Here is a 26,769-nt window from a genome sequence, read left to right as displayed (position 1 = left end):
TCAAATTAAAATTTAGACCTATCAATTGTTCTATTCAGTCATTGCCGGTGGGATCTATCAACACTCCATTCTACTCTCTGTTCTAATGACCTTTCTGATCTGCCAATTAGATTTCATCTTTCATGATTTTGAAAGCATTATCCAATGGGAAAAACCCAAGGATTCTGAAAAGGTCATCTGAACAGAAAGTAGAATGGGGTGTTGTTAGATTCAGTGACTGAATGGAATAGTTGATTGGTACATTGTATAACTTTAATTAGATTGAGATGTTTTACAGTAGGAATTTAATAAAGACAAAATGATCATTGTTTTAACATATTCTTTTATTCCTTTTAAGACAGACACAAACATGTTAATTTTAATATCTGAAAATTTGAGCCAAACTGAATCTTTCATAAAAAAAAGATGAAACTTCAAATACAATTCATGAAAATGAACAGGATGTGACACAGCTTTCCTAAATCTTCTATTGACCTTGATCTGTTGTTAATATTTGCATAGCATGCTCAGTCAGTATTCTAAGGTATCTACCATTTTATTAGCAAGAGGAAGGGCTGGGTTCTTATTGAGAAAAAAAACCAAATGATCCAAATTTTGGAGAACAATTTTTTTACTCATCCATTGAAAAAATAAAAATAATAACATTTTCCCCACTACTTAACAAGGCAAATTTTAAAATAAAAATATTGATTTCTGTTGCTGTTAAATAAAACTTGTACTGGTGCAAAAAAACATCTTATCGCACAACAAATCCCAGGCCCCCCTCGGGATAAAAATGGGCACTCTGCCTAAGGCATTTTAAAATTGTTTATTGTGAATAACAAAGTCAGATAGCTAATTCCAGGTTATCTACCAGAGTATGTATCTTTTAAATTTAACTTTTCACTTTCCAAGGCAATGCTAATAATTAGCTTTGACTTACCATTGCAAGAATTAAGTAGAAATAGAAATTCTCAAAGGCTGCCTTTGCTTATTACATGGTCAATGATAAAACTATTGTAAATGGGAATGAAGATGATATATGGATGGATACATAATTTGTTTTAAAATAGTAGAATTCATAGCATTTCACTCTCTTCTTTTGCATATACAATTTTTTTTAAAAAATCTCATTAAGACTGATGGGATGACCTGTACATAATCACTCATTGGTAAACATATATCTCAATAATGCAACACATGAAGTATTTTTGAACACATCTAATAAACTGTTATTATATACACTAGTATATCAGAGAAATGGTTGTTTACTATTTTCACAATAGGGCATTCTGTCATAAACTCAGGTAACAATTCATTGATTGTCATAGAATTAAAACAGTCTTATTTTTCAAAAAGAGGAGTATGTCTGAACATTCTGTAATCAACAAGGAAATATTTTGAAATGAGATGAAAAACTGAAACATTTCAAATATGAAGTGACATTTTGTAGTTATCAATATCCTTAACCATACAGTAGTAACACATTTATATCAATTTATTACAAAACACGCTCACTTATAATTCAAATACAAACAGGTGATTTAAAATGTTCTACAAACATACCATTCAGTACATTACAGTTGCTTAAAAAAATAAATATGATAAAATCTGATCTCTGTCTTAAAAAGTATAAAACTACCTCATCAAAGACTCTTTAAGAGATAGACTGTGAATTTCCGACTTCAATGAAAAAAGATCAAATGAGACTCTCATCCTGTCATTACACCTCATCTCATAATCCAGAGAAGATCTTATTCACAGTGAAACCATTGATTATTTAAGTGTGACAAACTATAAACAAAGTAAATCAGAAAGTAACTTTAGTGTGGACCTTCTTGAATGCCCGAGATATACGCCAGGAGTTGGGATCTTCATATTTGTTATATAATGGCTCGATCTTCTGTTGTTTCTTCTGCTTACTCAGTTTAGTTGGATCGCTGTGACGGAAAAATTTGGGAGCAAATTCAACGAGCCATTTGGGGTCAATAGTAGTGACCTCTCTCATATATTCCTTGGTGGTTAGTACAAGTTCATGATACACTACCCTATAAATAGAATATCAATTAGGTACTATATATAGAATATAACTTAGGTACTATATATAGAATATCACTTAGGTACTATATATAAATATATATATATATACAATATCACTTAGGTACTATATATAAATATATATATATATACAATATCACTTAGGTACTATATATAAATATATATAGAATATCACTTAGGTACTATATATAAATATATATAGAATATCACTCAGGTACTATATATAAATGTATATAGAATATCACTTAGGTGCTATATATAAAGTTTAAATTTAAATTGCAAGGTGCATATCATTGTAACTATGATTCTACTAAAATCTACACTACTGACTGAACAAAAAAATAGTATAAGTAAAACAATTTAAAAAAAAAACTCAATGTGTTCCAATATAAAATAAAATGTCTTGTGGATTGATCTAGATATGCTGGAAGATGTAAAACCCTGAACAGATGGAGCACATATGGACACAAAATTAAGGCTTGATACAGCTTTGAATTTGATAGTGATTAAACATGAACATTTATCAAAGATTAATACAAATTAATGGCTACATTTTGGGTTATTGTATAAAGTTTAAATGTCGAGCGACACAGGTATACCATAAATGATGAGCGACATGGGTATACCATAAATGTCTAGCAACACAGGTATGCCATAAATGTCTAGCAACACAGGTATACCATAAATGACGAGTGACACAAGTATACCATATTATATCCTGTCTAGACAGACAGATGTATATAAAGGTCAAAACGAATTATCTAATTAGGAAAAAAATTTGATTCTGAAAAACAGAATGATCTCCCTTTCATTACTCTTTCTGGTGCATCTTTTTAATACTTATGGTATTAACTCTTAAAAACTTTGTGTAGTTGTGTTAAAACTGTGTTAATTTTAAAAAAATCCATTGCTTACATAGAATTGAATGCTGTGGAGCATCATTTTGGTAAAATCAGGGTCACTTTCATGCTTTGTTCTGTAAATAATACCACAGAATTTTTCAGGATTTGTTTTGCAAATAAAGTTTTCCCTTACACGCTTATATTTATTCAATTTTACTTAAACAAAAATGCTACACGTAGCCATATGTCCCCCGCCGCTGTAGAAAGAGTTGAATTACAAATGTTTGACATTTGTATAAATAGCAGATTCAAAACTTATGTGCTTTCATAAGTCCATGTGGTGATTCAAAGTTAATGTATCTTAATGAATCAAATTAAGTTAGGTTAAGAATGTGAAAGATACAATCTTCATACAACAAAAAACGTGAAAAATGAACAAAGTCCCATAACTCCCATAAAAATTAACGAATCAAAATGGCATGAGTATAATGAACTAAATATGGTGACAAACAATCCCACAAAATTTGGTCAAATTCCGTTCAGCGGTTTCTGATAAGTTGCATCCACAATGTGTTTCTATTGCGAATAATGTGAAAAATGAACAGAGTCCCATAACTCCCATAAAAATTGTTGAATCAAGATAGCGGTTAAGTATGGTGAACTACATATGGTGACAAACAATCCTACAAATTCCGTTCAGCTGTTTCTGAGGAGTTGCGTTCACAAGCTTCTGACGCACAGGTGGACGGACGGACACCAGCATTTCTACGCCCCTGCTCCGCGTTGCAGCGGGGGACAATAATCAGTATCTGTTTCAGCATAGAAGATCTGCAACCTATGACTATTTCTAACACTACTATAACCTACCAGTCTGGTTGTCTGTTAAACAGAGCACTAGATGGATGTATATAGACCACCTGACTGTCCACCAAAGTCCTGTATCCTTCCTGTGGATCCTTCTTAGCTGCATTCCTAAAGAACCCACTACATATAGCCTTCTGTACTCTGGCAGTGTTCTTAGCACAACTTACTACATCTAACTTATGCCTGTAAATAGAAGAGAGGCAATAGAATTAACACTATAATAAGTTTTATGTTAAAACAGAAAAAAAAGATGTTTGAACATGACCAGAGTTCCATTATTTCTTCCTTGTATAATTCAATTCAGTCACTGACTGCCAGTGATTTCAAGTAAATACATACCATAAAATTGAAATCAGTAGGGTTTGGGTCAGGAATTGATCAAATGGATAATTTTCATTGTATCATTTTAAAAAGAAATGATTTATATTCCAAATATATTTTAAAATAACTTATCACATTCATTACTTCATCTTTATTTTTTTCAGTCAAGCTACTTGGTACATTTCACATTGTTTTGAAATTTTATCAGCATTTTGGTTTTGATAAAACAATATATGATTAACCCCTTTTTTTCCAAGGAGAAACACTTAAATATATTGTACATTTAAAAATGATAGTAAAAAGAAAACCAGAATTCTAAAACATGGCATGGGAGATTTGGGAGCACAATCTTCGCAGGACGGTTAAGGCAGTTTTAAGTAAAATTAATAAAAAAAAAATTCTTTAAAATATCATTCTGCAGTAAAGGTATTTTAAAATGACTAAAATTGCTATTAAACGTTTTCTTTGAGGTTTTGTCTGATAAAACAGGTTTTAAAATATGCAATTTTTCTACTTTCGATTTATTGGGATTTTCCCTTGTGAATCACATGATCATTTCCTGACATCCTTTAACTCAACTACAAAATACGTTTGCCGACCTGTTAATCGCAACCAAATTAGTTAAAATTTGGCAAGATAATTTGTATTGATGTATTTGTCCTGAATTTTGCAGGAAAAAGAAATGAATCGTCCGATTAGTCAAGAAAATCACATTGGAAATATGTTGTGCGGTGATACATGTATTTGTTAATCTGTCGAAGTCGGCGAAAGATTATTTTGTTTCACTATCCCTCATGATTTTTTGCCAGATACAGATAGATTCCTTATTTCATTCCGGTTCGATTGATGTATGACACAAGAAATTTGGTTGAGTGGAACAGGTCGGGTGAGATGAAAAACTGACATGGTACGTGTCCAACTTTTGTTTCTCTTTTGTTTACAAACGCTCAAATGATCTATTTTTAGATTCAAGATTAAGTGACACAGTGGGTTATACGATTAAGATATCCGATGTTTCTTTCACTTATGTGCTTTACTATAACCGTGCACATTCGTACCTTATCCACTATATCACAGTGAATGCTTTAATTTTGTAATACAAGTGTGCATGATGTTCTATATAAACAGTATATAGCACTGATATGAGTTGTTTAGGAGATGCATTTTATTGCATTTACACGCCTGCGTTCATAATTTTATGGATGTTCTAATGTTGTAAATGTATAGACTATTATGATCATGTGAGTAATATTCAAATGAAACACTGAGTCAATAATTGTACTAAAAGGGGGGTGCCGTGAGATGTTCAAGCTTGTGAACAATGCCATTTTCCATCCATGGAAAATAAGCCGCACCTACTAGAATCGTAAGAAATGTGAAATAAGCAAACTTCTAACGAATATTTAAGCTGTAACTGAAGAGATGATCGATTGATTGATTGATTGTTGTGTTTTAATGCCATTTCGACGACTAGGGCCATATCACGGCAAGAACATTTAATGAAATGAAAATATTAAAAGCAAGATCAAAGTCGAAGAGATGATCGAAACATTTTATTTATTTTCTTTCTTCTTCCAATATATCTAGAAAGCATTTCCGAAAAATGTCTGTTTAATGTGAAATTGTAACCGTCTGCAGACGTTGACGTAAACATTGCTTATGACATTGTAGCACTTTATGACTTAGTTATTTTATGTAGTTTCCTGTGTTAGAGATAGAGGGACAAACAGACAGACAGACAGACAGACAGACAGACAGACAAATAATGTATCTACTAAAACAAAGGGCATACCTGTCCATAATACCCAACATCTGTTTCCTGACATCCTGAGCTCTCTTTAATGTCCGTATTTGTACAAAGTTTTCATAACACCATGGACTAGAGAATTTATTGTTTCTCCATGAGTTATAGACAGCCAATAAAGATAGATGGTCTCCTTCTGTCTGGTGGAACTTGGCTTTCTTCTGATCAGCTATCGACTGTTTGTCCTAAAATAATTTTATCCAGGAAAGGAATTTATATCATGATACTTGATTTTTGAAAATAAATTATTACTTTCACTAAAATTGTATTTAATCATATCATACTTACTATAATGTCAAACTTGTATTAAATGAACTTCCAAAGGAGAGCAAAATCATGATTACATAAAATAGGCAGTCTTTATATAGAGCTTCATCTATACACTATATAGGGATATTCTAACTATAGTCTTCTAACAATTGACGAATACAGGTGGTTTGAATGTACATGTATATACATGTAAGATAAATTGTCATGGTAGATAATGGTAAAGAATTTGATAATGAAAAGGAAACTTCTGAGCAACGAGCAATAAACAAATTTACAGCCTGATGTTGCCAACTCTATATTTCCATCAGTTTTAACATGGTAAAGGTGGAGTTAAGAATATTAAAGGTAGAGTTAAGAATGGTATAGGTGGAGTTAAGAATAGTCAGGGTGGAGTTAAGAATAGTCAGGGTGGAGTTAAGAATGGTAAAGGTGGAGTTAAGAATAGTCACAGTGGAGTTAAGAATGGTAAAGGTGGAGTTAAGAATAGTCAGGGTGGAGTTAAGAATGGTAAAGGTGGAGTTAAGAAAAGTCAGGGTGGAGTTAAGAATGGTAAAGGTGGAGTTAAGAATACTTGTCACTTAAAATATCTATACATTCATCAGTAGACAACTTGCTAAAATATCATCATATGAAATATTAAAGATTTCAACTTTTCATATCGTAGATAACATAATTTAAAAAAATGAAGTTGTACACTTAGTCATGCTCCTCACTCATACTGGAAGTCAATATCACATAGCAACAAAAATGACTTACAACAAATACACAATCTATATAGCCAAAAATGACTTACAACATGTACCCAATCAATAAAGCCAAAAATGACTTACAACATATACCCAATCTATAAAGTCAAAAATGACTTACAACATATACCCAATCTATAAAGCCAAAAATGACTAACAACAAATACCAATCAATAATGCCAAAAATGACTCACAACAAATACCTAATCTATAAATCCAAAAATGACTCACAACAAATACCTAATCTATAAAGCCAAATATCAAACCTACGTTCATCCACCTTTAGCGAGTCAAGGTAAACATGAAAAAAGGACAAACAGGGTGACTCCAATTACCAACCATTTGATATGTGGGGGTGTAGGTGTGATATCTGCCAAAGTTTTGTTTTCGGGACATGTTTTGTGTAAAGCAACAGACAATATTTCAACTTATTTTCAATTTTACTATGACAATAGGGTATGCAAGTCTCGTTCTAGTTTCATTTTCTTTACCGGAATTTCCGACGTAGAACGTATTGAAAACCGAAGACCGATCTGCATTTTATTGTTTACTTCCGGGTACTCGAAACACTGTATTATAATGTAAAATCTTCTAGTTTATGTTTTTTCTTAATACCTTTATCATGTAGAAATAGACATTTGTCATTTTTTACCGGTATTTTATACAAAAAGATGTTTTGCCCTTAACACTGAACTCAACACTCTCTAAATAACAAATCTTCATGCTTTTGAATGGTAGACTAGGACCCATTCTCATGAAATCACGGGGTCACATGACGAGACTTACATACCCTATTTCTTGTGACATCCTCTCTCCTGAAATATGACATTTGATTTTTGCCTATATTGCAATGATGGTAAATTGTCTTTATCACAAGTTTGAGATCAGTTTGTTTTAACAAGAGCTGAGTAATTTTTTAAGAGAAAATTAAAATAAGGTGGGAGAAATTTCCAATTGCTGTGAAATATCCCACTTCAACACAGCATGTTAGCAAGAGATAGTTGAATTTCTCATGAAATATTGCGAGGCTTCTGGTTAATATAAAGCAAGAGACTTAACACCTACGAGTGGGGCATAACTTCAAATTTCAAATTTTAACCAAATATCCTTTTGTGAAGACATGATTGAATCACAGCAGAGCCACCATTTGTTCCACTCTATAAAGTGTAAAATTGATATCCATGTTGTCAGTAGTGTACTGATTTCATACCTTTGGTCTATAGAATACATTCTGTACAGACAACATTGATACGATGGTTAGAATCTCATCACTGCAACCAAGATGTACTGACATAATCAGCATCTTAGACAACATGGGCTCTAGAGGGAATTCTGCCATCTGTAATACACAGAAACAAAAATGTTTTTAAATTAGAATAGAATCAGTGGTCCTTTTTCACAAAAATCGTAAGAGCAAAATTAGTTGAATGTTAAGATGTAACAATACTGTGATCTACTATGACGACATAACTTAACACTAATTTTACACTTCAGATTTTTTGTGAAAAGGACCACTGACACTTAATTGAAACATAATTAGGCTTATGTTGACATTACACATTGCAATTTCAAAATGGGTTATGGTTAAATGGATCTATATTATAAGCAAACAATAAGTGGAGTGTCTAATGATAATTTCAGCAAATCCTTTTAATCTTATAATGAGAATGGATATGGTGAATATGTCACAGGACAACAACCCCACCTGGATAAAAAATGTCCAAATTTTTAATTTTGCAGCTATAGTGTGATACATCCATTATCCTGATATATTGATATGATTTAAAATACTTAAGGTAACCAATAATTGTACATATTGTGGTTATTCTTACATGAAATCATGAAAAAAATAATGCCTAATATCTTATATCGTAATCATTGTAGGTATTATTGCCCAAAGGTTCTTACCATGATCAACACTTAAATCATTATCAGGTTAAGGTGACTGGAGCTCAGAAAGAATTAAAAATTTTAAAAATTTTAAAATTAACATCTTTTATTTGTAACTACATGTATATAACTGTACAAGATTTCTTTACTTTTTTACACAAAACAGAGCTACAAAGACAAAGAAAGGAATTTGTGTGTGTTACATATGTATGTATTGTAGAATTTCATTAATGTCATTAACAGTCCCTTTACATAAGTATTATGTCCTTTAAACTTACCCTTCTTCCAAGCCTGGTAAGTAATCCTTCGTCATCTAAAGCACTGAGAGCATGTAACTGTTCCATTGCTGAAATGAGGGTCTGCATAGGTGGGGCATCCATAAAATCAAAAGACAGCAGATCATTAATGCCCATAGCCTTCAGAGATAAGACAGTACTGGCCAGATTTGTTCTCTGTATTTCTGGTACATTGGTCGGCAACATTTCATCCCTATAGGCCCTCTCGGTGTACAGTCTGTAACACTTGCCTGGGCCTGTTCTTCCTGCTCGACCTGATCTTTGTTTTGCCTGGGCCTAAAGTAAAAAGGCAAATAATTCAAAAATCTGAATTGAAGTAATTATTTTTTTGAGATAAGAACAAAAGCTATAAAAAGTGTGAAGAAATAAGATGTATGTGTCAAAAATACAAACAGACTTCAGTCATGTTAAAACCTTAAGTAGGGAAATCTCCATTTGCAATAATTAAACAGTGATTATTGCATAGATAGCAGTGTTTTATTAAATGCTCCCAGTTAAAAAAATTTCCATAATTCAAACTGAAATAATTTTGGTAGTTTCTCTATCACACTTTAAATTTCTCCTCCCAAAACATCATAACATGAATATCAATCCACTATTCACAAAATTTAAAATTTATATTTAAAAAACCAATGTATAATGGAGGAAATTTATATAATAAATAAAATAATCAATTAGTTATCATGAATATCCAAAATATGATCATTCATGCCAAGAACTCAGTAAGATTTAACTCGTGCATGGAACAAGTTGCACACACTCCTTAAATCTAGGTGTTTATCAGCAATCATGATATTTTGGTTATTCACTCTTTCTTTTATGGTCGTCATCATGAACTTGTGGATCGTTATGGTGTATCCATCTGCACCATGAAAACTGATTTATTCTACAGGTCATAGTTTTCCTTTCCTCGTTTGTCTACCCCGGACTTCATTTTTTATGAGCAACTCAGTGGGTGTTTCTAGAAAAGCAGAGGACGCTTACTCTACCGGTGCACCTGGTCCATGCTCCCAGTTTTTAGTGGGGTCCGAGTTGCTCATTTGCTTTTGTTACTTTGTATGTATGATTTTAGTTACTTTATGTTCTTTGTTGTATATGTCTGTTTTCCATGTCTGGTCTTTGTCCCTTGATTACATTCTTTTGATTACCGCTATAACCTTGGTTCCCTTGATTACTCTTTCAATTAATTACACTGTTATTATCCCATCGCAAAACTGCCTCCAATGTCTAACTGTCCAATAGATCACATTAAATCTACTAAGCAGTTTAGAAGTTGCACTTACAATTTAAAATTTAAAACTCATAACCTGGAGTAACTTCCTTTGCAGGCATAAAAAATAGTCATTGTAAGCATTTTAGCAGGAGTTGTGCTTACAAGATATAAGGGCAGACAAGTTGATAACTATATGCCCTTAAACTTTGTAGTTGGTACAGAAATGAATAAAATAAGAATTCTGAAAATAAGACATACTACAGACCTTCAGAAAGAATAACTGTACCTATTGAAAGCCCTAAGAAGACTTACCTGAGAAATAGGTGTAACAATCAGCTGATCCATGCCAGTTTTCGAATTGTATACTTTCTGTTTTACAAATCCTGGATCTACTACATACAATATACCATCAATAGTCAGAGAGGTTTCAGCAATGTTGGTGGCTATGACTACCTGAAAATTTATAATAATGATATTACTAACAGTATACAAACCCAATCAAATTCTTAATACAAGAGATCAATACAAATGAGATAATTAACATACCAGTACATTGATAAAGTAATCTTTTTTTAATAGGGACAAAGCTAAGCAATGTCCTATATGTAGATGTTCTGAAATATGAATGGCTCAAATTCATTCTGTTGGAAATGATAAATTAAGGACATGACATCAGCAGTTAGGAAGTTTTTTCTTTGAACTTTCCATGTGTTATAGGAAGTCTTCCTGTTTGTTAAGACATCAGAAATATAACAAAATAATGGTGTATTATCAACCAAAGTCAAATGATAATTGAGTACTAATACATGTAGCTCCATCCTTCATTTATAAAGCCTAAAATCACATTAATAATAAATACTCTATATTAAGGTTAGAGGGCTGTTTGTTAACAAGGGGTACAATAGGTTTTAACCAATATCTCATTATAGAAAATCTTTGTTCATTTCTAATATGACTTTTTTACTATTATATCAAAGGACAAGGTACACCTATGGGTGTTTTTGACCCCTTACTTGGTTTAATTTCTAAACATGGCAATAGACTATTACAAATCTGCATTTTTGTAAAGACTTAATGAAGTACAACAACAATACCACTTTAGAATTTTTTAGATAGTTCTGGTTGAGTAATGACAAGGCGAATGAATTAGCAAAAAAAAAGCTACATTTTGGTACAAAATTAATCATTTTGTCATATCTGTGATACCTGCAACAATGTAGACCCACCATATATTCAGGATTTATGATAAATAGACAAAAATGCTTCAGAATATCAAGATATTAAATGGGACTATATTGGTGCAGACACTTGTAATTTACATGGAATGGACAATTTAATCTCTATTTAAGAAAATACCTGTTTAGACAAAAAACTTTATTTAGTTAAACACTTGAGTTCAGTAACAAGATTGCTGTAAATCACACATAAATTTTTTTCACAAAAATAAAGTGGCAAATTTCACCTGTACATGTACTTCAACCTTTGTAAGTACAATATTTGAAAATTAATCAAAAAACACACAAGTAAAATATATTTATAGAAACAAACCTTTCTTGAACCAGGTGGAGCAGGCTCAAAAATCCTGGTCTGCATTTCACTAGGCAGGGCACTATATACAGGTAGAATAATTAATTCAGGTACTTCAGGGCCCAAGGCTTTCATCCTCTCATACAGTATCTCACAGGCAGTGTCAATCTCCTCCTGACCAGTCAAAAACAAGAGAATATCCCCAGGAGGTTCCATTAGGTGAATCTGCATGACAGTGATCATGGAGGCATCAAGATAATCAGTCTCTGCTTCCTTGGTGTACAGGACTTCTACTGGATATGTTCTCCCAGGGATGGTGAAAATAGGCTGAAAATTTTTAACTGGTCATTAAAATTTAAATTACACAACACAAAAATGAGTGCCAACCTTTTTATGTTGAAAATTCATGAATCTTGTCTTCATGGTGTGATATGGGTACCAATCATAAAAAGCAGGATACTATTTGTTACTCTATAGTCTATGCCATGAAGAAATGTTCATGTATGGTGTTATATTTCTAATCAAGTACAAATGTTTTCCTTAATTTTTTTTTTCAAATGATATAATGTAATAACTTAGTTGCAAATTTTCTGGCTGTAAAATCAATTTACTGAAATTAGTACTTATCATCTTTGAAAGCTGAAATTGGTATTTATCATCTTTCAAAGCTGAAATTGGTATTTATCATCTTTCAAAGCTGAAATTGGTATGAATGAGATAAAAACTTTAATATTAACCAAACTTACAGCTTCAAAGAAATAAGATGAGAATTTAACAGCATCAAGAGTAGCTGATGTCACAATCAACTTCATCCCTGGTCGTTTCTTGACCGCCTCCTTCAACAGCCCAAACAATACATCAGTATGAATGGTTCGCTCATGAGCCTCGTCCAACATTATAATAGCATACTGGCTGAGATCTGGGTCAATAAGACATTCTCGTAACATCATACCATCTGTCATGTATTTTATCTTGGTCTCAGGGCTTGTACAGTCCTCAAAACGGATTGTGTATCCAACCTGCAATAATGATTTATAATTAATACTACAAGTCCAGAAATTTATAAAAGGGAGGTAATCCAAGCTATATTTTGCTTAACATTAAAAACAAAAGAGGGGTTCCAACCCTGAAACCATGTAGATCAGCCAGTGTGTACACACTGAAAGTCATACATACAAGAGAAAGTTAAATATGATGATCGCATATATAACAGCATTCCAAATTTTCTGAGTAAAAGCAATAACTCCTGAATTTTAAATGCAATACAAACATTAGTTAAAGTCCAACTTACTGTATGGCTCAAAGTGTCAGGATTACAATAGAATAGGTAAATCAGTGTATGTATGGACAAATTCTTGTATGACAGGGCCTTAAAAGATGAACCAAAACTGACCAGCAATCAACATTTATTTCATGGCATATGACAGTAATGCTGTGAACTAAAGCTCTCCACTTGTGTATGAACTTGTTTGTCTGCAACGTTCAAAATAAACTTACCTCTTGACCAAGCCTACACCCGAACTCCTCTGGGCAAAATAAACTTACCTCTTGACCAAGCCTATACCCAAACTCCTCTGGGCAAAATAAACTCACCTCTTGACTGAGCCTACACCCGACCTCCTATGGGCAAAATAAACTTACCTCTTGACCGAGCCTACACCCAAACTCCTCTGACACTCTCTTAGCAACAGACATAGCAGCTACTCTCCTTGGCTGTGTACAGCCTATCTTTCCTTTAGTAGTATAACCTGCTTCAGCCAAATACTGTGTTATCTGGGTAGTTTTCCCGGAACCAGTCTCTCCAATGACGATCAGAACTTGGTTGTCATTCACTGCCTAAAAATGTTGGGTTGATAATATTGAAATGCTGGGTTGAACTAAGTGATACATACCATCTTTAAGGCAAAATGAATGTGTATTAATTTCAAAATATTCTTAAAACTTTTTCCTTGGATTTTAACAAGAATTGTTTCTGAAAATGTTAAACAACTGAAAATAATGTATACTTTTATTAACTTTCATCAACTTATTGCTTTAGTAAAATATAAAAAAGTTGTGATTTCTATTATCACGATTTCCCATACTGGCCATGAAAGCAGGAATTAACCTCAATATGCAATCATTAGAATTACAAATATTCTACAGAAATCTTTGGTTTCAATCTAATAATGTTAAATGACATTTTTAATAAACGAAAAAGTTAAAAGTTACTTTCAATGTGAAAATATTCTCCAATTATCACGTTTTTGAGACTCCTTTAAATCATTAAATTATATATTAAACCAAATCTTTCCAATAAAACAGTCCAATCCAATAAACTATTATCCCAATAACATTCCCCCAATTAGGAAAATTAATAAAATACAAGTTATTTTTTTTAAAACAACATATAATTTAACTTTTCCCCATACCTTAAGAAGTTCATCTTTCAGTTTAAATATTGGTAAACTCTGTCGCTGTTCTAACAATGATTTCTTTTCCTTCTTTCCATAAGAGGCTTTCTTACCACCAGCTATATGTCTCTTCCATTCAGGAAGATCCTGTGGGGTCATTCCTACTCCCCTAGCATTGGCTGCTAGCTGGCGGGTACCTATAGGTACGGAGAAAGATAAATTCAGTCAAAACAATTGTTTCATTAATTGTATTTGAAATTGAAATAAAAGAAAACAAAAACCAAAAGTTAAATTTAAAATTGTTCATTTGCTTTTGTTACTTTGTATGTATTATTTTGGTTACTTTATGTTCTTTGTTGTGTTTGTCTGTTTTCCATGTCTGGTCTTTGTCTTTGGATTGCATTCTTTTAATTTCCCCTAGAATCTTGGTTTCCTTGATCACTTTTTAAAGCCATATCATATAACTTAAAAGTCAAGATACAAAGCAATCTGAATACAAGAGAGACCTTCCAGAAACTACATGTGAACACTTATAAACCTAAAATACAGTAAATAAACTGACTCCTCTACAAAATGGAACATTAAGTACATATGTTACAGAACTTTTTCAGACAGTGGAGATACTTTTATCCCATACAATTGGTCATATATATTTACTTTCCACTACTTCAGACAACTGATCAGTACAAAATTAAATGCTTATTTCATTTATTTACAAGAGTGGTTAGTAGTATTTCATCTTAGATGCATGAGATACAGTAAATTTTATCTTAATTCATTGAGTTTGAAATCTCATACTAGTACAACAAAAGATTGTAAAAGGATTGTACTGAGAATCAAATTCTATACTTGCTTTGAATCTAAAGAATTGAATCTAATTTAAAAATTAGAAACAACCTAATCTTGATAACTTTGGTGTAAATTTCTTTCAGCCTGAATGTGCTGTGTGATACAACTTAAAGATAAATTGAATGCATGGTGTGACAGAACACATACTATCAGGCATTGGATCAGTCCAGCTGTTCTGTACACCTGCTGGTACCTCCATCTCGGCAGCTCTCTGAGCTTGCTTCACCTCTCGTCTCTCTTTCTGCAAGGCATTCTGCATCATAGCAGCTTGGGAAAGAGAACCATCAGGATTCTGTAATCAACAAACAGAATGATACTATTTAAGAAGTGCAACAAAGTGGAATTATTACTTTTTCTATTGTGAAGTTACCTATCAATAAATGCAGATACAGCCTGCAAAGTATCAGTTTACTTTTAGAAGAAGCTTTTCTACAGGGTCCCAGTCACCTCCATTTAACTGTATATCAAATAACAAAATGACAATAATAAATGCATGCAATCATCTTGGAATTTACTGAACCATTTTAATGCATGTAAGGGTCTCTAATTATGACTAATCTACAGAGAGAGGTGAGGATTTATATAGTTGAAGAATCAATCTCCATACTTTAACTATTGTAAGATGTGCATCCTCATAACAAAAATTCAAAATGACTTAAGCATTTCAATGGCAAAATAGCCAAACAAAACAAATGGTAAAAAGTCACTACTGAATATTTCTATCCCTGTATTACATTATCATAGTAAATACTACTTGTATATTGACAATACCTTGACAATTTTAACAGGACTCAGATCCACACCTCCTCTGCCCCCTACTCCCTGTAAGAATGGTGCATCCTCCTCAACTAGTTCTATCTCCACATCCTCATCTACAATACACACATGTACATGTATCTAATTCATATTTTTCATAAAAAATATACATTTCTATAAAATTTATTTTTACTTTTCTTTTCACCTGAACACAAGGTGAACAAAATTTTAGTATCCCTTATCCATGGAAAATATTACCATGTGATCTTGAAAACTGACCATAAATCAATGGTTTTAAATGATACTGATGATGTTAACATCAGCAAGTAACTTCTTAATATAACCTATTAGATCAGACTTACAATTACTTGCAAATTTTCCTACCACAAAAAAAAACCTGCTTAAATGATATATCACACATTTTGTAAGTAGGAGATTCACCAGGTTTTATTTTGCTCACCTGAATCATCTTCTTTAGGAAGGAGTCCAGTTTCCTCATCGAAGTCGGGATATTCTGATTTATCTATTACATTTGCAGCAATCATACGATTTATCTCCCATCTTTCAGGTGATGTCATTCTTCGACCCTTCTTAACATCCTTGACCTCATCAAGTTCCGGCATGTCCAGCAGTGCCTGCACTGAGGGTCTGTCAGGGTTACGAGCCTCTGTTTCATCTTTGACCTCTTCACCTTTGAGTGATCTTGTTTGACTAGGGTTGAGGTCATCTCCTGTTTCTTGATTAACATCCTATTGTAAAAAGAAAAGTTATGCTTACACACTCACAATCAGAGCAATTCATTAGAGTCAACGAATAGTTAATTAAATCTCCTTTTTTTCAATTCAAATTCTGTTGACATAAACAGATTAAATAGAAACAATACTTAAACAAAAATATAAACTTCATGCAATTTAAACTTGACAACAATACAAAGGGTAGTTACCTTCATAGAAAGACTGGTTTTGTTTCCTGTATATGACAAGACTTTGACCTTTACCCTTTGACCTTTGCTGACAACATCACTAACTTGAGACACTCTCCCTTCTCTTCTTAACTGGTGAAAAGAACAACTTATGTGTACATTCTAATTGTGTAAAATAAAAAAAAACAGCCTTTTAAAAAAATGATAAATGAAATTTTCTTCATTGATATGCAAGGAACAAATAATTTTCATTCATGGATTAGGTTTCAATTTTATTCCTGTAAGAAATTTTTAATGCTTGTTTTTTGCATGTGTACATTTCCATGTGAAATTTTGTTAAGCATGGTGATATCAGAATCAATAATACAGATCATAAACATGTAATAGGATATGTACATTTCATGTTTGGAATACTCTATTGCACTTCATTGATGGAAAAAGTATGAGAAAATAAATTCAGAGTATCCGACATTATTTCACCAGAAAATAATCAATTCAAGATGAGAGTTGTATCTGTCTTTATAATAATAATCAATGAACTACATTACTACTCTTTACCGCCCCCCTTTTACATTGGCACTCCAGTATTTCCCCTTTTCTAATTATGATGTTACCTGTGAGATATGTACAAGACCCTCCACTCTCTTCCTTAGTCCTTCTAACTGTACAAAACATCCAAACTGCATTAGAGTTGTTACTCTTCCATTAAATATCTACAACAGAAATACAAGTCATAGTAAAACCCACACAATCTTAATGACAATATTGTTTGTATCAGGAAAGACACCCAGATTTGGTTCTGGAGATAAACAAGGAAACAAAATAAATACTGTGTAGTAGCTATAACTAAATTACAATGAATTTTGATTGATTAAAAAAAATAATAATGATATATATGACTTGTTTACCATTCCAACCACAGGTTCTAGAGGTAGTTCTTCATATTTATTGTTTCTGTCTCTCTTCTTGTCTTTATATCTGTCTCTGCTACGTGACCTTCTATATTTCCGGTCACGGCTGTCAGATCTACTTCTTCTTCTTTTTTTATCACGTGACCTACTTCTACTTCTGAATCTGTCCCTTGACCTACTTCTGTTACGAAGTCTCTCTCTTGATCTGCTTCTTGATTTTTTCTTTTTCCTGAAAAAATTGTTACTTTTGATAAAAAATGTTTTGCTTTTCAACTTAAACAGGTCATTTTCATAATAGATGCATCGATTCAATATGGAGTTCAGTCAGTATTTCATAACTTTATCAATTAGATTTAGGGGGAATTAAATTTCAAAATCAAACAAATTCAAACTCTTAGTTCAAATGTTAAGCTTTATAAGAGGATTGGGTTGTAAAAAGCACTATAACTTCTTTATGACCATTAAAATTTGATTGCCTATAAGTCCTGCAGATTTCAGCCAATTTCAATTAAAATCCAGAATCTTGACTGCCTATCAAAATTCAACAGACAACTGAATCCAGAATATAAATTGACTCCTTTATTTTATGACAATGCTAGAGAGTAACGTATTCTTCAACTTTTTCTTTGTTCCAGGAGATAGGTGTACAGTATACACCAAAACAATGAGTATCTATATTTTTTTTCTTGAAACATATTTTTTGAGAGCCAGAACCGAAGTTGTCAACGCAAGACATTGAGCCATTTTGTATTTCTGAGAACAGCTTCTTTTAGAAATAAACAAATAAAGTTTTACTGCTATTTAATAGTTGTTTTATCCATTTATTATACACAATAACGGGAGTGCCAACCTGTCCTCAGTCCCATTGTCATTTAATTATCAAATGACAAAACATCAATTTCAAAGGTGAAACAATTGTCACTAATCCTTTAATCCTTGATGAACAGTTTCCAGATGTCAAATGTCAATACTCAAGCTTGGTAAATTAAAACATCTTTTTTATATACGGTCGGACATGATGCCATTGTCTTAGTGAAATACCTGATTTGCATACGAACAGGAAATGTAAATATTTTAGCTGACTTGTTGAATGGATCCAATAAATCACTGTATTTTAATCAATAAATGGCTTGGGAAACATAAAAAAATACTTTTATTGAAAAGATTATTGATGAAAGGATATACATTTCAGGCATTTACTGGAATCCTTTTAACTCAATATTGTCTTCTGCTGGTGATTTTTCCTTGCATGCCAGTGCCCGTTTTACACAGAAACTAACTTTTCTCGTCAATCTCCTTTGCCAAGAATGGGGTGCGCTGTATACACAAAGGCGCTTAATACACAGAAGAATACGGTATAAACTTACTTTTTCCTGTCTCTTTCTTGACTTCGACTTCTGTCTCTTCTTTTCTCTCTGTCTTTTTCAACTCTAAAACAGGTAAAAAAGATACATCTTCTAATAACTGAGCAATAAAGATTTCACTCTCACTAAGAGTCTAAGTCATTTGTTTATACATTGAAATTGTATTATAACCTGTAAATTGTCTCGAATAACACAAGATGCCCAAGGAGTGCTCCTAATGAAAACTTTAGTCCACCATTTACATTATCAATTTACTGATTGTATGCCAAAGGCATCAAAGGCAGCTGTTTCATTAGTTAGTAACCATTCCTTCAGGCATTTTAGAAAGATTTTTAAATTGGCAAGTCACATTTTTACAACGGCAATTTAGTTAAGCTCTATTTCCATTTCATTATACGTGTACATATATGATTGAAAAACTGAATAGGTAGTTATCAAATGGGTGTTCTTCAAACATCTACTCTTGTCCATACATGTACCACTGTATTCTTAATGAAATTACTGTACTTTTTTGTAGATTTTTTTTGGTTCAGCTGAGAGTCTGGCTAAAAGAAATGTGGAAGACAACCAAGAAATTATCATACTTTGCCTTAGTAGACTACAAAAAAAATAATTTTAAAAAATTGTATCTCCTACTTCTATCTTTAAATGATTTACAACAAAACTGTAAAAGTCTTCACCTAGTCTCTTAATACTTAAGATATATTATTTAACCTTTCTATCATACCTTCTATCAGGTGGTGGTTTTGTCATAAGAGCTTCAAGTTCTCCCAACATGGAATCCGCTACCATTTTATCATCTGTTATTTGTGTTTTGACCTCAGACTTCGTTTCTGGCTGGTCTTCATCTTTTAACATACCCTAAAAGTTAAAGCAATGACATAAGAAATGTCTTATGTGCAACAGAAGGACTAGAAACCTAAAAACATACAGCAGCCTAAAGAACCACACATGAGAATCATATTTATGCAGTGCTAGAGTGGTAATGATACATATGATTTCCACATGAATTGAGCATCATATGATTGTCATGTGTTTAAGTTTATGTATACTTCTCACATGATTTACATATAACCATGTTTTTCAATCATATAATTATCATATATGAGCAAGTCAATATTTACATATGGGAATCATTCTATATTTACATATGAGAATTATTCGGTAAATCATATGTTTTACATTTATAAATCATCTTGTGGTTTTCATATGATTAAATAGCACTACAGGTAAGATTCATACAAAATGTGATTTATGTTTGAAAAGACTACATATTTTTATTTTTGATATTTTGTTCAAAATGTCATAGTAAACATGAATTAACATGTGGCTTTCCATATAACCCATGTTCTTAGGAAATAAAAATTATATAGATTATACTATATAATTGAAAATTAAGGGAGATAAATCTGTAAATGACACTAAAAAAATAGAAACAGTTGGATTTTCAATGTGGATTACCTCCTAAGAGCAGACAGATTGGAATGAATAATTATACATTTCATCATATAGACTTATAAAGCAACTTAATAACAAAAATAAAAATATGTAGCCTTTTTTGGGGTGTATCACATATTACAGAATTTGCATGATTCTTACAAAGATCAGTACTTATAATAAATATGTATAAATCAAGCATTAAATATGTATAATTAACACACTGTTCATGTTTGTATATTTCTTATACTTTTTCTTTAAGCATGAAACATGACTTTTACAGGGATTAAATCAGATTGAATTCTTTCTACATCCTTCAATGTTATACATATTCATTTTTCTTCAGGAGCAGATTACTTTAGTTTTATATACATGTATCATACAAAAACATATGGCATTGTTTACCCTAGGAACAACTCATCCAGTGGATCACTTGGTATTGTTAGTCCTGAGAACAATTTGACTTGAAATTTACATCATTTATCATTACTAGGTCTAGGTACAACTTAACCTGACATTAGTACTGTTAGTTTTTTTTCCAGTCCAGGGAGCCACTAATCCTGACATTTCTGAAAACAACTTACCCTGACATTTGGATCATTCGGAATTGCTAGTCCTGGGAACAATTTCTTTTGTAATTCTTTGTCAGACTGTGGAATATTTTCTTTTGTTTCATCATTTTTCAGACCTGTTTCCTGTGTTTTGGGTTTCATTCTGTTGATCAACCTGAGTAAGTTGGCTATCAGGGAGTCCTATATAAAACATAGATTATTAATTTAGTTTTTCTTTTTCTATATCATGTTAAACAGAAAAAAATTAATTTACAAGAAGTTAATGTATTTCCTATACATTGGAGAAAATACCTTTATAATTTCTTGGATTTTGATTGGTGGAAGATCATTGTGGCATAGAAAATATATGTACCTTACATAATGTACACAATGCATGACCTGCAAGAATACACATGAAAATAAAAAATCTTAAAAAATGTATTACTCAAATGTTTGTACATTTAATTGGAGAAATAGAATCTAACTGTGTGCAGTTGATTATATTTTTTTACTGCTAAGCATTGGATTTGAAAATATCTGACACAATGTGTGACAAAGAGATATTGAAATGATTAGAATTAATGTAACAGTATAAAGATAAAAGAATTCATTTGAGAAATGTACACATATAAGCTATATAAAGCAAAATGTAACCTTGGCCAGGAAAATATATAACATCATCTTTGGCCAAGACTAAATGATGACTCATGACTGAAAGAAAAAAATAATACTTACAGAAAATTCAGCACCATTTTCCATCAATACTTTTTTGAAGTTTTCAAAGGTGTCATTCTTTACAGCAAGGGAGATGACAAATTCAGCTGAAAAAATTTCAAAATGATTCCTTTGGTAACTTGTAACAACAATTCCTACCCTGATCCCATCCGCATTATACTGAAACCGGGAGTTTACATCGATCATCAAGCACATTGTATTTTGAAAGTGAAAGTTGAAATGAATCAATGAGACAGAGAGATAGATAGACAGATAGAGAAAATCATTTGCAAACAAATATGACTGTGTTATTTTTCTTATTCTAAGTATAGTTTTATGTCAAATGTGCATAGCCCATGTTTTTGATTGAACTTCTCATCACAATTTTGACTGAGGCAGAAATGGAGTCGAGCCTACTTGCGTGGGAATTCCAACTTTTAATCTCATGGTATTTTCCCTAAGAAGTTATGTGAAAAGTTCATTGCGGCAGATTTAAGAAATATATTTTCTTGTGGATAAATTATTTTGGTGTGTAATTTAGTATGTCTTGGGGAAGTGGTCATTGCAATGATTTATCACATCAAAACAGAATTAGTTAGTATTGATTCCTACAGTTTTGAAAATTTCCAACTCATTTAAAAAATTCCCAACTGTCATGATGGGGGACCCATTTGAAAATTGTCAAAATCATCCCTGAATACAGATGTAACTTAATATCTATATACAACTTATGACAAATAAAACAAAATCGTATATGTATGTCATTTCCAAATCAAAATATGTGTCTTTAAACTTAATATAAAAACGATTTTTTTTTATCTATTTAAAAAAGGCAAAGAAGAAATACAGGCAATTGAATCTGGAATTATAACCAAGTACAGTGTTTTCAATAGTAGCCGGCAGCGGGTAAAATCAACCGCCTATCGCTGAGTTTTTTCCAGCTATGAAATTTTCGATCAAAAAATTTTTTGGTCAATGTTAATAAAAACGGAATTTGAATCCAGATACGGATCGGTATTTAATCAGTCGTGCATCTTGGCCATTTTGTCTGGTGTGGAGGGTAATAACCGATGAGTTTGAATGTCAATCATTGTGTCGTTTGCGCTGCCCTGGACCCAGACCCCTCGCCGTAAATTTGGTTTCCTCCAATTCATTTTTAATTTCCAGCTATTCAAAAACCTAGTGAAAACACTGAAGTAGATTTGGTATGAAAAAACTTAATCTTTTTTGAATGGCACATTGTTCTGCCTCCAACAAATCAAACAAGAAAAGAGTTGCAATGTCAAATATATTCAGTCTTCGAATTTAGCCAGTTATTAAATGTGATCACAGTTCGCGAATCCATTAATAGTCGTACATTTTGCGGATAAGTTCGACAATATTTCTGTAACAAATCAGGCATTTCCGTCACAATTACGTATGTTATTAATGCAAACTGGATATGTAGACAATTAGCCTGAAGAGGCTTCATGTCCACGAATGTGTGGACAAGGAACCACTGCCATATTTAAATGTCTGAACCATAGAAAACCCTAAATGGAACTGCAAAGGGCGGAAATTTTAGCACTTGAAGTGTGGTACATAAAATTGTGCAAAATAAAGAATAAACATCATGACTCATGTTGCAAATAAACAATATGTAATGACTAAAAAAATCCCAATTATTTACACTTAACTCGTTTTTTGACCTTAAAAAACCTAGGGATTCTTACCTAAATCCTTATCATTAAGACCAAGATGGTTATCTAATTCTGTGCATACTTTAGATACCAAAGAAAGATATTCTAGTTGCTGTAACTCATTCAAGTTCTTCAGATCCATCTTTCTCCTTTGTTAGTTTGTATACTTCTTATGACAAGATGATGGCCAACGATACTTCACACCCTTGTCCTTATATGTTACGCTTCCAATTTCATGCTACCAAATGATACAGTTTTACTGAGGTAAAAAAGAATCAAAACAAAAATGATAACATCGTGGAAAGACAAATTGTTTACACAGGAAGTCGTATAAAATCGTAATTGTTGGTAATTTACTTCTTTGCAGAAAACCGTATCTAAGGGAGGTAATACAATGAGGCTCCAAAAGTGTGGATTGGACAATTTTATTTGCCCAAGTGGAACAAATAGTTTTTTTCTGAAAATATATTTGGAAACATTTTTTTTTTAAATATATATCATAGTCTGCTCCAGATAAGAGTAATGAAGGGGGTAAAGATTCAAGCGGAAACTACACAGGGAAAACAGACACACATAACACATAAAATAACAAAAATAACGTACAATGAAACTGAAGTAAATGAGCAACTCGGACTCCACCAAAATTGGGAGCGTGAATCAGGTGCATCGGGGTAGGAAATCAAATACCTGCTGCCTAATGAAATGTTATCTAGGTTTTTGAGTTTATTACCGCAATGCAGAGGCTTTATACTATATATAATACAGGGGTGGTTCCAGATACATGTAGTTTGAAAAGGAGGGGTGTAAGTCGGTATTCCTAAAAAAAAGTCGGTGCTAGAGCATTATTTTCTATTTTTTACAAATTTTACACATGAAAATGAGAAATTTTCCAAGAAAAAATGAGGGTGCCAACCCCTGCACCTCTCTGGATCAGCCACTGTCCCTGCGCAATGTTTATGAACCCGAATAATAAAGTTGTTATATTACAATTACTCCATTAACCTCGAGAAAAATAGTGGATAGAGGGCGCTGAATTATTCCAGTTAAATGTTTATATTAAAAAAAAAAAGAAATTGTGTTAAAAACGTTAAGAATATTAGTTGTATTATTTTCTGTTTTATGAACTTAATTCAATTACATGTGTAATTATTGTCACACTTTTATGTTATAATAACCCTCATACCACACCAGTGATATACCATCGAATGAATGTCTGATGATATGCCTGTTATGCCAAATGTTTCTTCTTCTTAGATTTAACTCAAACCTGACGTAGTAAAATGTTTACTTTATGAAAATCAGCAATTCACAAGTCTTTATTTTATCTGATTTAGGTAAATAGATAATAATTTATCATAAATACACTATATCTAATAGTAACTGCAATGACTCTCGGCGCTGGTGTACAATCTCCTCGTTGCTCTCCCTTGTTTTCCGCTTCTCCGATATTCCAGATGTTTTTTTTTACTATTAATGTCTCAGATGAATGTGCTTGAATAAGTTTCATTAAATCTGTCAAGACTATTTTGATGTTCTCTCTTTCTTTATTTGTGTGTAACATGAAATGTTATGTAATACTCTTAACGGCCTTCGGATGGACTAATATTACTTTGAACCAATTATTTCCGTTTGATATGTTTATATAATTTTGTGTTGTGCGGTGCAAATATTTTGACATCCAGCAAATACTATGTATCATATAAGTTGCTAATATGAGCTGCGAAAATGTTCAATACGAGCGAAGCTAAAATTCTACCGAACAAGCAGCTGATTATTTTGTATATGTAACGACAGACAAAAATATCATTGAAATTTTAAAAGAAAAGCCCATATTAATCCTACAAATTTCTTTCTTACGATGGACATTTTCGAAAGTTTGATTTCGATTGATATATGATAACAGGTGTATGTTAGGTGGGTGCAATGAAAATGATGTCATTTTCCTATGATACACTATATAATACTATGTTTGTATCGAAGCTGTGCGTCTTGATAATAGTTTTAAAATATAACGAGAATGGAAATGGTGAATATGACAAAGAGGCAGCAATGTATGACTGAAACTTTCGACTGTGTTGTCAACTTTCCTTTCATCTGTAGCAACATCCCTCTTCAGCACCTGCGTATAGAGTTTTCATTTCACAAATCATACGTTATGCCAGAGCTTGCCGTAACTACGCAGACTTTTTGTACCGCGCTAGACTTTTTTTACAATTAGGCTTCTGAAATAGGGTTATGTTGCTACAAGAATGAAGTACGTGTAATTACTACAGAAGTTTTATCTTCATCATCCTGAAATCGTGGATCGTTGCGGCGTATCCATCTGCACCATGAAAACTGATTTGTTGCAAAGTGTCATAGTTTTCCCTTCCTCTTTTGTCTACCCTGAACTTGACTTTTTATGATCAATTCTGTGGGTGTTTCTATACATAGAAAAGCAGAGGATATTTACCCTACCGATGCACCTGGTCCATGCTCCCAGTTTTTAATAAAGTATGAGTTATTCATTTACTTTTGTTTCTTTGTATGTATCAGTTTGGTTACTTTATGTTGTTTGTTGTGTATGTCTGTTTTCCATGTCTGTCTTTGTCCCTGGATTACATCCTTTCGATTTCCGCTAGAATCTTGGTTCCCTTGATTACTCTTCAGCTTATCCCCTACCACAGAACTAGAGATGTACGAATATAAGAATATATCATTGTATGTTTGTATGTGTGTATTAAAGTATATATATTGCTATTAGTGCCCTTTTGGCCAATCATTGGCATTATAAAATACTTTCAACTTTAGATCCCTTAGATCTTCATGCTCATCGTTGAGTACAATTTCTAAAGCCTATTTTCTTCTTTTTAAGGTATGAATATGAATGCTTCTTTTCAACCCGTATGCTTGGATCTTGGATTTAAATTCCCTTGTGTGCGTGCCTTGCAAGATAAAATCTAGTAGTTTTTTTTATGTCGCAACACTGTAACAGCAAATGAAAAGGGGAAAGAAAAATACACACAATCATGAATGGGAAAATCAAAGATAACGGATTACGCATACATAGTATGCATAGGCTGTAATTGTCTCACACCGTCTACCTAAAGTTATTGTCAAATAGATTTAAATGTCCTAAAAGTTTCTGATTAAATAACATATAATGATAGGTCGCATTTAAAAGAAATTTCAAGAGTTCACCAAATACACAGCGTGTTTTCTTATCGTTAACCACAGCTTTGATAGCTGTTGATATCCTTAAAACAAAACTATACAGTATTATTCATCATGATATGTAATGGATAAAGGGGATATTAATTCAGTTCAAACGTCAAATTTGCGACGATTTGACCAATTTGTCATTTTGATGCTTGAAATCGACGTTTAGAAAAAAAACCCACAAA

At 32.4% G+C, this 26,769-nt stretch overlaps 1 protein-coding gene across 3 annotated transcripts; it reads right to left on the bottom strand.

Annotated features, from left to right (window-relative positions):
• Positions 1–305: 305 nt before the first annotated feature.
• LOC148603936 (ATP-dependent RNA helicase DHX8-like) lies at positions 306–23,726 on the bottom strand. Of its 3 annotated transcripts, XR_015916420.1 has the most exons (22): positions 23,420–23,664; positions 21,729–21,814; positions 21,027–21,194; positions 19,733–19,866; positions 19,009–19,071; positions 17,639–17,870; positions 17,345–17,443; positions 16,752–16,892; positions 16,269–16,557; positions 15,824–15,924; positions 15,200–15,344; positions 14,222–14,400; positions 13,452–13,646; positions 12,557–12,829; positions 11,832–12,137; positions 10,596–10,736; positions 9,053–9,346; positions 8,095–8,223; positions 5,857–6,053; positions 3,747–3,926; positions 2,953–3,013; positions 1,889–2,027 (listed from the first exon to the last, which is right to left on the bottom strand). XR_015916420.1 is itself a non-coding variant. In XM_088551992.1 (21 exons), the coding sequence occupies exons 1-21, from the start codon at positions 23,526–23,528 to the stop codon at positions 1,790–1,792; spliced, it is 3,669 nt and encodes a 1,222-aa protein (XP_088408118.1). In that variant the 5' UTR covers positions 23,529–23,726; the 3' UTR covers positions 306–1,789. The 3 variants fall into 3 exon arrangements, 2 of the variants coding, with proteins under 2 accessions (XP_088408118.1, XP_088408117.1); XM_088551992.1 differs by lacking the exon at positions 2,953–3,013 and having other exon boundaries at positions 306–2,027; positions 16,752–16,862; positions 23,420–23,726; XM_088551991.1 differs by lacking the exon at positions 2,953–3,013 and having other exon boundaries at positions 306–2,027.
• Between the last annotated feature and the right edge of the window lie 3,043 nt (positions 23,727–26,769).

This window comes from Perna viridis, chromosome 11, assembly GCF_037379345.1.
Source record: "Perna viridis isolate PV_CMFRI_1.1 ecotype Kerala chromosome 11, ASM3737934v1, whole genome shotgun sequence".
Lineage (NCBI taxonomy): Eukaryota > Metazoa > Mollusca > Bivalvia > Mytilida > Mytilidae > Perna > Perna viridis.
The sequence above is the reverse complement of the archived record's forward strand: the minus strand, read 5'-3'. Positions and strand labels throughout refer to the sequence as shown.

What these genes read in the sequence shown, in the direction of transcription:
- LOC148603936 (XM_088551991.1), bottom strand. Translation starts at nt 23,528, where the DNA reads ATGGATCTGAAGAACTTGAATGAGTTACAGCAACTAGAATATCTTTCT. An exon ending in CGAATGATCCAAATGTCAGG is followed by an intron (nt 19,867 to 21,026) that starts GTAAGTTGTTTT and finishes TTTAACTTTTAG; the next exon opens with GGTATGTTAAAAGATGAAGA. An exon ending in CAAGAAAGAGACAGGAAAAA is followed by an intron (nt 17,871 to 19,008) that starts GTAAGTTTATAC and finishes CAATTTTTTCAG; the next exon opens with GAAAAAGAAAAAATCAAGAA.